General features: G+C 38.6%; 1 protein-coding gene and 2 pseudogenes across 1 annotated transcript in view; 2 read left to right on the forward strand and 1 right to left on the reverse strand.

Annotated features, from left to right (window-relative positions):
• The window catches only part of LOC140941631 (solute carrier family 49 member 4-like), a 48,497-nt pseudogene that overhangs the window by 5,868 nt on the left and 28,459 nt on the right, over positions 1-14,170 (reverse strand).
• LOC140940612 (C2 domain-containing protein 5-like) overlaps positions 4,012-14,170 on the forward strand; it is a 32,868-nt pseudogene continuing 22,709 nt past the window's right edge.
• The window catches only part of LOC140941703 (uncharacterized), a 12,327-nt gene continuing 11,558 nt past the window's right edge, over positions 13,402-14,170 (forward strand). The window contains exon 1 of the mRNA XM_073390714.1: positions 13,402-13,565. Within this exon, the coding sequence (XP_073246815.1) occupies positions 13,450-13,565 (116 nt within the window). The 5' untranslated portion in view covers positions 13,402-13,449. The remainder of the gene's footprint in view (positions 13,566-14,170) is intronic.

Below are 14,170 nucleotides of genomic sequence, written 5' to 3' on the forward strand. Positions count from 1 at the left end.
GGCTGACGATCACTCTTTCGATTTGTTCTAATAATAATAATAATGAGTCTTTATTTCATCAAAAGATAAAACTACATATCTTATGTTACAATAATACGGAAGATAAAAAAAAATATGATAAAAATATCTACATATATACATATATTAAAAAAAGTATTTCATTACAATAAATGGAGCTTAAAAATCAACCTTTTTACAAAGGTGTTCATAAGACGCTCTGTATTAATTTTCGGGCGTGCGCAGCCTTTTTTCCTAAGATTATGTACATAAGTCTTCTGGACAGGAATGATATCTTTCAGTGGGTGGCAATCCGTTGATATTAATTTCTTTAAAATGTTTCGGTCTTGTTTATTTAAAAGGTTCTTGATAAAAACTGGAAATGAAATAAAACGGCGTTTATGGCATCGGCCTAAAAAATTTTGTATAACCGTAAGATCGGACTCCGATGCCCCATAGACTGAAAGCGCATAGCTAAAATTAGGTAAAACAATAGATATAAAAAGGTGATCTATCTCTGCCTGAGAGTAGTGTTCCCTTCTTAGTGTTCGTAGGACGTGTAAACACTTGTTTGCTTTGACAAGCTTGGTTCTTACATGCTCATTAAATTTCCCGTCACTCTGTAGAGTTACTCCTAGTGAAACGAAGTTATTACATTGAGGAATATTGTTTTAAAATTGGAGAGTAGAGTACATTGTGATTTTTCTTTCTAACAACCAGCTCTTTACATTTACAAGGGTTGCAGACCATTTTATTGTCTTTACACCAGCTTAAGAACTGTTCTACTAAGTCGGCGGACGGGTCACGGTTCCTAGTGATAGGCGAAACTATAGTGGAATCATCGGCATATTTAAAAAGAACAGGGCAACCATTAAAGAAAATCTCCAAGTCATTCAAAAATATATTGAAAAGATACGGTCCGCTTACACTACCTTACCTTCCACCTGACAATGATTGCGTGGGCTAGGTACGAGGCCATTCGAAAATGGATTGCCTACAAAGTGATTGTGACTAAAACAGTGAAAAAGCCGCCCTCAACAGCCGGCTGTAATAACTTGGCTATCAGCAATAGTAACTGTAACTCCGCTATCCTTTTTTTTTTTACCGCTATCCTCTATTGCGATTACGGGGATCATGAGTGAAAATGCGACGATTTTTACGGTGGAGGTTTTCATCATCTTTCTGTCAGTGTTGGTAATGTCTACCCTAGCTCTTATCATATATTTTTACGTCATAGTGAAACTTGGAGTTCGAAAACGTAAATTAAGTCAAATTCACCAAGTCAGCGAGTCAGTGAACGCAAAACTGGAACACAGAGTTGCTATGACCACTGCTTTAGTTACGATTGCCCTGATTCTTTGCTTCTGAGCTCTTTCACAATGATAAATATCCTTTAAAGTGAAGATAAAAAAAAAATACTAATCCGCAGCTTTTCTTCTTATGTTATACCATGTTTTAGTGCGCTTCGGACTGGTCATCTACAAACATTCAGAAAAGGCCTTCGTCCGATTTATTATGCCGCGGGACCTCTCATGACTTTGTCGCTCGCTTGGCCGCTTCGCGGCCTTAAAAGCTTGCTCTGCTCGCTGAGAAACTCGTGAGGTCGACTTGTAGCAAATCTGGGTCATCCATTGAGCGAAAAATTAAACATCGAAGGAAGATAAACAACTACACAGCCCAAAAAATGGTTACGTTTAACCCAAGATTAAGCACTGTTGTCTTGTATTGGAACATGTAACTCAAGCTTACAAAATGCTGTTGCATGGCCTTTACTCTTAGATACAGTTATGATAACACAAAATGTTACTCTAAGCAATATATAGGAAGGTAAATACAAAAAGTGGAACAAAATTTTAATCCTGGATTAGCGCTAATCGGCCTCTCAGGAACCGGGTCCATATCATGGACAAACCTGAAGATGATTAAAACTGATCGCAATGGGAGTTTTATGATAATAAATATCCTGCTAATCAAAAAAACAATCAAAAAACTGCTAATCCGCAGCTTCTCTCTTATGTTATACCACATTTTGGTGCCCTAGTCCGGAAAATGGTCTTTCATGCAAAAAATTCCTTCGTCCGATTTGATATACCGCTTGGCCGCTTTGCGGCCTAAAAAGCTCGCCCGCTCGCTAAGAAACTCGTGAGGTTGACTTGTAGCAAATCTAGGTCATCTATTGAGCGAAAAATTAAACATTGAAGGAAGGTTAACAACAACACAGCAAAAGAAAAAAAAGGTTAAGCGTAACCCAAGATTAAGTCAAATTTTATACACTGTTTTCTTGTATTGGAACATGTAATTCAAGCTTACAAAATGCTGTTGATCCTTCACTCTTAGATACAGTAATGATAACACAAAATGTATAGGGAGGTAAGTACAAAAAATGGGAAAAAAAAGTTTAATCCTGGATTAGCGCTAATCGGCCTTTCAGGAACCGGGTCCATGGACAAACCTGAAGGTGGTTAAAACGGATCGCAATGGAAGTTTTTGGTGTTCAGCTGTACAGTTTTATAATATTTTTTTCCTCTGTGATTTTAAGTTTTTAGTTCGCCACGAAGCTACTATTTCTTTAAATAGAAGTTTGTACTTTGCTAATGTTATGTTTTATAGAAAGTGAGGGCGAGAAATTGGCAATACCAAAAAAAATGGACTAGACTAATAACGTGACAGTCTCTTTAAAACTACATAGGATACAGGCAGGTCTTTCAACACTTTTCAGAAAGATAAACTTGACCAAGGTCTGTGAGGAATTTTGGGTCTCATCATGGTTTGCTTTGTATTTTAGTCTTAAAAGCGTTGCACGACATGAATTAGAGAAACGCTTTCAAACATGGTCACAAAAGGACAGTAAGCGTTTTTTTTCATTGTCGCACATTTTGTTCCCTAAAAATTCTACTCTTGCATTAATATTAAAAGCTGAATAAAGGTTTTGTTTTGTTCCATTTATGATATACTAGATATTTAACTCCCTGCATATCGCCATTTTTTAAACTAAGTCCCTGTACTGTTTGCCGTACCATGGACTAGACAAATTTATCAACATTCGTCATTACATGCATCAATAAAAAGGACCGATAGTCTATGACTTTTGTAGTGAAGCCAGCTTTTGAGTGTTCTCTTCGTACGACGCATGATCGTTATTATATGAGGCCATAGCTCGCGTTCGATATATCCAAAATCTAACGTGACTCCAAGGCTTTCTGGTCATTCTTCTATATTTGGTTTAGTTTTCTTCGTGTTCAACCCCCCTCTTTGAATTGCTAGACAATAAAGTTTAAAAAAATTTGCAATTTTGTCCCTAAAGCCACGGATGTAATATATCGAGTGTGGGTTATTTAACAGTGATATATGATATCAACAGCCCGCGGGGGAGGGACTCCCACATGAAATGGGCGGGGACGCTTGTCGACTCGCTAAGGGGTGTAAATTGAGGATTTTGGTCTCACTTAGGATGTTCTGGACAAAACGCTGTTATATTTAGGGTTGCTCGCGGAGAAATATTTAAAAATTATATATTCTCAATTCGTTTAATTTATTTGCTCGATTCAAGTAATCAAAGTTTAAAATGGTCTCTTTACATGATCTTTTAGGGTCAAAAAAGGTTGAGCCACGCCCAGATTGGTCTCGTTAAGGAAATTAATTCAAAAATTGCCGACGAGTATCCACGCCCTTTTCTTATGGGATTTCCCCCCCGCCCCTCCCCCCGGGATCGAGAGATCCCTTGGTGATATGTGATGTGGGTTCCCAAATGGGGTGGCCATTTTAAGGGAACCCGTGAGACTGAGTCCATTTCGTTCCCCAAAAGAGTCCCATCGTGCAGTTCGAAACAACACCGACCCGGTCTTAAGGGCAACCTTAAACGCTGCTAGTACCCCCTCCCCACCTCCCCGGAGGGAGGGGCGGATAATGGCCGAATTTCCCAGCTCTCGTTACGGACACTATCTGCTTCCCAAGCCTGATCACGTACGGGAGCTTCGATTGTCTTATGAAAACTAAGTGAAAACTGCTCGTTACATGAGGTCAGTCTTGCAGCTTGTTATGGCGTACCCCATGCATATCGAGTCGTAAGTTGTAGTTGTAACGAGACCTGCTTTTTAATCGAAGCTCGTTCATTCTTTCAGTGACGAGTTAATAGTGTTATCAGCGTCAGGAACAGCCGCATGTATTGACCTACAGTTGGCTACCACCGAACTCACGGGAACACCTCATGGCGGAATTCTCTGTATGTAATATAAATAATCTGTAGAGAAAGGGAATTTGCGGAATAGCCATAACCTAGGGAATTGTAAAAAATGATTTGGTTTGTTTGTGCGCACTTATTAGGTACCTTAAGATCCGAGGACAGCGACAGCGGCGAAAACATCGCTTAAAAAGTGAATCGGCCGCAGCCTTTCCTCTCAATCTTCATCGCGACTATTCCAGCTCACTTAAGCTTTGGTAAAACAGGCAACAAAAACCTGCAACTTGTTTTGCAACATTACTGTAAAATGAGTTGAAAAGCAATGTCCTGCGTTTTACCCGCCACACGCGTTCAAACCTGTTAACAACCTGATTTGTTGCAAGACAGGTTTGATGTGTGTGGTAAAACGCGCAACATCGCTATTCAACTCGTTTTGCAGGAATGTTGCAAGACAAGTTGTATGTTTTTGGATGCCCATTTCTCCGTACCTTTATTTTGTCAGATGAAGGCGATCGCTACTGGAGTTGAATGTCTAAGAACCTTGTCCAAACTCATACAACGTGAAATTAGGCATTTTCACGTCGTAGTCGTGCGTTGATGGCAACGAAATGTAAAAAAAAGTTTGGTGCACCATTAAACCCAAAGAAAGAACGATCATGATCAAAGTCCTCAATGACAACTTGACTTGACTTTTTATTCCTAAGCTTCTCAGATAAGCCATTTTCTGACTATAAAAAGCTGCAATAAAAACGTGCTGCTTGTTCAGCGACTTTGCTGCAAAACTAGCGGAAAAGCGATGTTGCGCGCTTTACCACCCACGAAAAAAAACCCTTTCAAGCTTACTTGTAGCAAGACAGGTTCTAGCGTTGGTGGTAAAACGTGCTACATCGCTATTCATCCCCTTTTTTTAACAATGTTGCCAAACAAGTTGCACGTTTTTATTGTCCATTTTATTGTAGCTTCAACTATAACTTAACAATGTTAATCAAGAAATAAACACTTCTTCAAGGTTAAGGTTTTTATTGTTCAGACTTACAGGTTTTTTGTTTTTGTTTTTGTATGTAGCTCCGGTTCTTGAAAAAGGCGTGGTCCCACAGATGTCACCAGTAGCAGAACCACTGATTGTGGATACTTCAGAACAGGATGAGTGAGTAAACTAACTTGAGCAACTAGCTTGAGTTTCAGTTCAAGATCTAATTAAATAAGTTCCAGTTCAAGCTGAGTTTGAGTTATAGTTTAAGTTTGATTTTGTATTGGATTGAAAATGGAGTTAATAATGATGATGATAATATTAGTAATGACCAAGTGTAAATTCAGGATGGATGTGGTTCGTCTCGGTCAATTAAAACACAAAGAAGAACTCCTCCAATATCCAGCCGTTTCGACCTAACGCATGGTTAATAACGCATATACGTATAGGCCTGCTTTTGTAAAGTTTTGAATGTTGCCTTTCCTTTCTATTTTGTCACAGAACATCAGCAGCCGACGAACTCACGTACACTAACAGTTCTCCAGTTCCTGGGTGTACAGTCTGTCATATTCCTTACTCTGATGCAGATCTACCTTTTCCTGTGGTTCTTACGAAATGTCAAGTTTGTAGGCATGTAACATTTCTTGACTTGTTGTAATTAGTGTGCATTTAAGTTGGAAACGTGCGTTTTCACCGACGGTTTAGATAAGAGAGCAAGGGTGGCGTAGTGGTGAGAGCACTCGCCTCCCACCAGTGTGGCCCGGTTTCAAGTCCCGGTGTCGATGCCATATGTGGGTTGAGTTTGTCTTTTCTTGTCGCCCTTGCCCTGAGAGGTGTTGTGCTCGGTATTTATTGAAATGCTTTAAGGGAGCAAAACGGGATGGTGAAAAATGTCCTAAAAGGACTATTTTTCACTCGAATTTGCTTTGCTCTAGTCAATCGGTTTTCAAAGGAAGTCGTACGTGGGAGAAATTTCTTGCTGATCATTCTCAAGGTTTAAAGGTTAACCGTACAGTAAAAACCCGCGACTAAGAACCTGTTAAGCTAAAATGGGCCAGTTAGTTATTTTTTTTCTTCAGAAAATACGAACCTATTTAAGAACCTAGATAATCTAAATTTGTCCTGATTACCATAATGCAAGAACCTGTTTAGGCTAACTTAGAAAAATGCAGGTTCTTGTGGCGGGTTTTTACTGTACTCTTATTTTTATTAACAGGCAGAGGAAAGTTCCAGATGTAACCTCCTGCTGAAACTCCCATTGTTGGCAGAGGATGTCTTCTTCAGGCTCGGTAAATTAAAGTTTTCTTGACTTTGTTAACCAAAGGAAGCATGTGTCGTGCTATCTCAAGGAGCTTCTTGGAACCTTGAAGAGTGTAGAAGAAATAAATAGCACACATGACCGCGCAGAGATACGACACTTTTCTTCGAGTGTTGAAAAACTTTGGCTACCCAACAAAGAGAATTGTGTTCTTGGGCCATCGTAGCCTATGAAAAAATAAAACACAAACAGCGGCGATAAACATTGTAAACTTACGCACTTTTATATCAACTTGATCATTACCAGAAATCGGCGACATTTTGCGCCCGCGAAGTATTTGGCACGCGGTTTCAAATTATCAAGATGGCGGCATGAAGAAACCAGTACGTAGAAAAAACAAAGACTGAAATGACATACTATCAAAGGATCTGAATCAATTTCATTTCTTTTTTGAGGTAGTCAGTACAAGGAAGAATGAAAAAGGGGAAATTAGAGTCCGGACTCCTGTTCGAATGGCGATTTTAGAGAGAAGAAACAACTTCGTTTCATGCGTGACTTGGCAGAGTAAAAATAATATTGTCAAAAATCAGGGCCCACAGTCAGGACAACTCGGATTAATATTAATCGGATTAATATTAATCCTAATTATCATTATAATCCAGTAATAGATTATTATAATTCAGTAATAGATTATTATAATCCAGTAATAGATTATTATAATCCATTACTGAGGTTTGAGCCGTGCCTTGATCAATTAGGATTACTATTAATCTTATGGAGGATTAATATTAATCAGATTAATATTAATCCTAATATTAGATCCAGTAATAGATTATTATAATCCATAACTGAGCTTTGAGCCGTACCGTAAAACGATTAGGATTAATATTAATCTGATAAATATAATCCCACATAGCTCAAATTTGTACAAGTCTCTCAATAAAGAAAATATTCTATTCTAACCACGACGAATTTGCTACTTGTGCTAGTAGTTTGTGAACAAAACTCTTAATTACATTCAGTCAATAACCGCACTCCTTATTATACGTTATTATATTTTAGTAGCAGAAGTCGGCAGTTGTCTCAGCTCTGCTGGTAATACAGTTGCAACTGAATTTTTTGCAGAGCCATGAAGATTTTTAACGTAGAATAGAATAAAGATCTTAAGTAATAAGAAAAATAACAAAGTGAAAGGGATGTCAGTGCGCACATCATCAAAGGAAATCCTTGAATCTTTTCCAGTTATTTCTAAAAGACTCAGTCTTTCTGAGTTTGATCCATAGAGATAGTTATTTCCCAGGGAGCTACAAGCTCTAACATATGCTAGTGATCGTGTGACTGATGTGATCAGTGTTATGTCCCGTCAGTCCCTTGTCCAGCGTGTAATGTCTGCAGTTTGTCTGTCATAGCTCTGATCTGGATTATAATAGAGATTAATATTAATCCAGATGATTATTATTAATAATAATCTAATCCTTCCAATTTTTGCCGTGCCTTAATCTATTACTGGATTATAATAATCTATTGCTGGATTATAATAATCTATTACTGGATTATAATAATCTATTTCCGGATTATAATAACCATATTATAATCTATTATTATTATAATCCACGGATTAATATTAATCCGAGTTGTCCTGCACAGTATACTTAGCCAGCAATATTCTGTTGTAAAAACATACATGAAGTACCTACCTGTAGCCAAAGATGGCGATCAAAACAAACTGGAGTCAGAAGCCTTACTTTTCACAAGGAATAATAAGCGAAGTAGTGCTTTTTGTACCGCTTTTATCGCAGAAATGAATGTATTTTTCCCTCTTTTATCGCAAATTTTGCGGCCATTTGGGAAATGGATCAAGGATGATTTTTATCACGTTTTAAAGTTTGAACATCGATCGATGATTAGAGAGGTCGGCACCACGGATTCACATCAACGAAATGTTCTAAACTGTGGAGAGAAGGTAGGCACCTATAAGCTTTTTTGAAAGAATTCGAGAGCTCAAGGAACCGTAACGGCCGTTGGGAAATGTGTTGTTTGCGGCCCGTTGGCGAACTTTCGAGAGACCAAAACTACCGTAAATAATGATATGGTACGTATACTTTAAATTTACAGGTCGGCAAATGTCGTGTGTGCTACTTCAGATCTGAAATTTGCACTTCTTCAATTTTCTCCATACATTTCTCTATAACGATCGGCGGCCATTCTTAGAGAGCGGAAGGTCTGGGTCGAGTCTGGGCGTCCGCCATTTTGTCTTAAATTTCTGGTAATGATTTCGACTTTATTAGTGATATATTTTTGTCATAAATTGTAACGGTCACTTTTGAAAATATGTGTTGACTAGCTGACGAAACAAATTTACAATAGTTATCGTCGCTGCTTGTGTTTTATTTTGATTCAAGAAAATTTTGGTCAACGAACAAAGGAAATTTGCTTGTTGGCACTCGGAACCATTGTTTTCACATTTTGTTAATACACTCTCTCTCGGGGATCGAATGGCGGTATCTCTGGAAGAAACTGCATGAAAAAAGTTGTTGGAATCGACCCACCGTGAAGAATCATGTGCACCGCAACATTATCAACTAGTGAATTGACATCGTCTATGATTTCAAAATTCTGTTTATCTGCCGCTTGGCCATATGAATGTCCGGCACTGGCAGATGGAACTTCTCATTATCAAATTTCCCTCATGCGGTAGCATTTCTATGAAAATTAATAGTTTGTATATTGAAACTACCACCGGTTTAAGGTATTGCAAAGTAAAACCCCGTTTACACGGTTCCGAACAATTTTTTTGAACGGACAAATACCTGCAGGGATCCCGCGCCTTTCGTTTACACGGGACCCACGGAACCGTGCAAGTTTTTGAACGGCAAGCAGTATTGCAATCTGTAACAGAATTTGCACGGTTCCGTTTAAACGGGTTGCACAGGTAAAAAATTCGTTCGTTCAGAATTTTGTCCGGACTCGTGTATACGGGGTCTTAAGGTCACCCTAAGGTCTGAGGTCTCATTATTATTATTATTATTATTATTATTATTATTATTATTATTATTATTATTATTATTATTATTATTATTAAATCATTTTTGAGGTTCAGTACATTGTGTTCTTATTCCAGTGTGTGTAGAACCAAAAAGAAGGAAAAAGGTGAAGCGAATGCAGATATTGTCAGCACTGTAAGTATTCAAAGTAAATGAATTGATTTTCTTCTACGAGGATAGCTTGTAACACTGTTTCGGGTTTAAAGCTTGTGTTTCTCTAATCGATGATCGAATCAGTCGAATGTTATGTTTTTATGGAAGAAGGAAACCGAGAGAACCCAGAGAAAAACCCTTCAGCGGGGTCGAGAACCTGTGAGAACAATAAACGTGAAGACCAAGGATTGAGCCCACACCTTGGACCTTTATCAAGCGCTGCTACCATTAATCTTTCGCGCGTATAGTCTGGCAGTGACTTTGTAGTCAAACAATCCTTGCTTTTGTTGAAGCATCTACCGCTACCACCACTACCACCACCACTACCACTACCACCACGTCCACTACCACTACCACTACCACCACCACCTCCACCACCACTACCACTAACACTAACACTATCACCACCACTACCACTACCACTACCACTACCACTACTACAACCGCTACCACCACCACCTCTACCACTACCACTTAACACTACCACTACCACCAACACCACCACTTCCACTACCATCACCATCACTATCATTTTTGCGACTACTGTCACCATTACCACTGCCACTGCCACTACCACTACTGCTACTATTAAAGATGATGATACTGCCAATAATGATAATCAAGTATTTTGACTTAAGTTTTTTTCTTCTAGATATTACCATTTCTTGAATATGAACTTCACCAACAGCTGCTAAACAAATTGAAGGTACGTGTGAGGCCAGAAGCAACTTTCCGCAACGTTTTACAGTTTTGGTCTTTCCAGAATCAACAACACGTGAAAGTGTGTTTTTATATAAAGACAAAGAAATACTCATCCAACTTAAACATTGACAAAGCTTGGTAAACAAAGTAGCTCCATTTTCCTTCAACTTATTGCCATCAGTGTTGTCTGGCGAGTTGAAATTTATTTCTTGCACGTATGCGTACAACAAATGTTTATATTGCATAAAGATTTTAAAACTCCCTACCCCTACCCATTATTAATATTAACTTATAGGCAGTATTCAAATTGAGGAACACGGGGGCAAACCTGTGCGGCAATGAGACAAATGCGATCAACCGCCGGCAACCTCCCATTTAGCTATAATTACTGATTATGTCATTCAATGATACCTTTTGATACATAGCCTCCATAGAAAGTGGTGCTCATTCCACTTTTTATGAGCACGGGGGAACTGTGAGGATATGCTTTCCCCTTTTGGCTTAGTCAAGACGCCATTAAAATGGCAGAAGGCCAACAAGTGCTTCAGGAGTATCTTTGTGCTGTACGGTTCATAGAAGTAGTTGTTCAGCTAGAATTTCTCTCCAATCTTGTTCCGTCGAATCCCTTTACAAACAATTTGAGAAACATTGGAGGCGGCAACTGATAATGATATATTCGCATTTGTATTCGGATTTTATTTATTAATCTGATACACAGATAAATGACGACAAGAACAAAAAAGATACAAAAATGGAGAAAGTAAAGGGGAGGAGGCCTAAAGGAAACTCTATTAACAGCTTATGTTAATTAGGCCTCCTAAATTACAATTTTTCATACATGACATTAAAATTACGATATTCGACTATGTAAATTGACCTAGATTGCAAATTTACCGAAGAAGGAGGCAGAAGGCAAAAAAAAGTTAAGGTAGACACATTTGTAGACGACCCAGTGGAGTTAAATTAACTCGCAGTACAAAGTAAGTTAGTTTTCGAATACGGTTAAAATCGAGACCTGAATATTGCGTTAGATTTAGAGATTTGTTTTCACACAAAGCTAGTACATGTTTCCAGGTGAGATGCTGATGTACGTCGATTCCAAGAAATTTTGTGATATTGCCTTGCTTCAGTGAAACAAGGCAATGTGAAAGAGAGATATGATCTCCAAATGAAAGGAAAAAGGTTTAGTTACCTTTCCTTGGTCTGGATTTAAAAATCCACCATTTATGTTCCATATGTCTGTTTGATTAGAACGTGTAACAGCTGAAGACTCTGTCAAATTCATCATGCATTACTAAAAACAGGGGCGGATCCAGGATTTTTTTTAGGAGGGGGTGCACTCGTCTCTTGCTCTACTTCAACACCAATAAACCACATAGTTTTTTACAGAATACCAGTTGTATTAGAAAACCGCGCGTCATCTCGGGGGAGGGGGGGTGCGCACCCCCTGCACCCTCCCCCTAGATCCGCCCCTGAAAAATGTTTGTAATAAGTTGATCCGTCCAAAGTGTATTATCTTTGCACGTGCTGTGGTTGACACTTGTTTATCGATAGTCTGTGAGACATAATTTAGTTTTGCTTCTCTAAGTTTTGCCTAAATATCACGCGAGGAAAAGAGGAAAAGTACAGAAATTATACCAAGCAACATATGAACAATATTTCGAACGATACGTAAGCCCTAGCTGAGTTTCTTCAGTATCGATTTAAAAGTGATACAAGAGCACTGGTTCATTATCTTGGTTTCATCTTGATTCCTTTTTTAGTTTCTCATCTTGGTTTCATTTTCATCTCAAGAGATGACACGTTTGAAGTCTATTTTTTATCAAAGTATAATCATTGCACGTGCTATTACTGACGATTGTTTATTGATAGTCTGAAACACTTTATTCTCGCTCTTTCAATTTTTACCCAAGTGCCAAGCTTTGAACAGAAAAAGTTCTGAAATTAGGATACAAAAATATTTGTTTTGAACAATATTTGGCCCTGTGTCAAAACTGATGAACTAAAAACGAATTTGGGAAAGCCCCTTGCTGCTTTGCATATTTATCTGTTGGGAACGGGTTTCCCAGAAAAGTAGGAATTGTACTTCGGCGTGTTATATCGTATGGATTGCGTATTCCTCTCTGTTTTGACAAGGGAAAAGATTTTCCTTGTTTCAGTGTAGTCACGTTTGCTGGGTGACAGAAACAACACGCATTTTGCGGTTTGGCTTCACAGTCGACTGGTTTCTTGGAAAATGAGTACGATTTACAAAGATCCAGAGCTGAGATACTTTAGGTTGGCTAAAGGTATTATAGATTACTCGGCTAGTGCGTTGAGAAAAGTTTTTAAAGAAAAATGGAACTTTCTTTATCCTTCTACGCCATGGCAAAACGACGGAAAGAGCGTTTCCCCGTTGCTCGAGAAAGAAAACGAACAAGCGAGCAGTTCTCGACTGTACGATCCAGCATTTTCAAAGGGAGACCATCAAGGCGTAAGAGATAAATTGTCGTCTGGCGACGTCGAAGAATGGGACGTTACAGCGCTGGTTTTTGCGTTATGTCACTCTCAAGCTTTACGTGGAATACGTTGTAGTCCTTGCTGGGGATTAGTAAACGAAGCCATTCATGATATAAAGGAGGTCAGAAACACGGTGCTTTCACATGCTTCGAAAGCATCGATTTCTCGGAGAAAGTTTAAGAAAAACTTCGATATCGTGGTAAAAGCTGTGGAAAAATTGCTGAGTAGCTCAGATCCCTTGGTTGAACAACTGAAAAAGTTGGAGAGCGAGAGAGAATTCGTAACGGAAGATCTCAAGAGGTACAAAGAATTGCTTCAGCAAGATCGCGATGGTCTACTTGTGCTTGAAGAACATCTTAAAGGATTAGAAAATGAAGTGGACATATCTGAGACCAAAAGCGAAACAACAGAAGATAACCTGCCAAACTCTGAAAATAGCAAAATCATTGCAACGTTGTGCCGTCGAGTGGAAAGGCTAAAACGGAAATTTTCAAGCCCTGTTGACTTAGCGCCCGCACGCACGAATCCCGCGATTTTCCGGAGCGCTAGATATATTCGTCTGATCAACGAATCCAGCTCCATGTCCTACAATTTTCGTTGGGAAGAACTTGACAGATTTCTACAAAGTTTTAACGACGATGTAGATATGCAAATGTTTGCGGGTATTCAAGCTGCCCTTTCACTCAGTCATCAGTCGAGAAAGGATGAGAGTTTAGAAATGCTGAATGGGCTTATTCCAAAAGCTCTAACTGCGAAACATGGGTAAGTTAAATCAGATAGATATGGAGATGTTTCAAGTTCTGAATAGGCTCCAAAGGCTCTTTTGGCGAATTAATATGCGTCAGTCCAATTATCGCCTGCCTACATAAGTATGGCCCGACTAAATTTTCGGATGTTATGATTCAGAAATTGTCAAACGCAAATCTTTGTACATTTTGAACCCAGACAACAATGTTTACAACCGAGTTTTGACTTGCAATTTACATAAGAATAGATCATATGCTGATTGCTTATGTATTACGACCTTTTTTGTTATTTGAACAACAAATATAAGCGAAAACTTCACGGGAAAAATAAGTCACGCCATCACGCCATCACGCCATGACTGTTTTCAGTTTTATTTCATGTTATTTAGTACCAAATCGGTTTCAGTCTTATCGAAAATCACTTGGCTCTGTTTTGAAAAAGGGAAGTATATATTTTTTTAAAAATGAAAGTATATAGGTATTAAAACAATATTTTTCGGACTTTATTTGAGCGACGTTTTGTGGATAGATGATGTCCATAGCGACAATTTTGATCACTTCTTAAGGTGGCTCCGTAATTAATGCAAGAGCATTTAGCTGTGACAAATTTTCCGTCATAAC

The sequence above is a fragment of the Porites lutea genome, chromosome 6 (assembly GCF_958299795.1).
Source record: "Porites lutea chromosome 6, jaPorLute2.1, whole genome shotgun sequence".
NCBI classification, from domain to species: Eukaryota; Metazoa; Cnidaria; class Anthozoa; order Scleractinia; family Poritidae; genus Porites; species Porites lutea.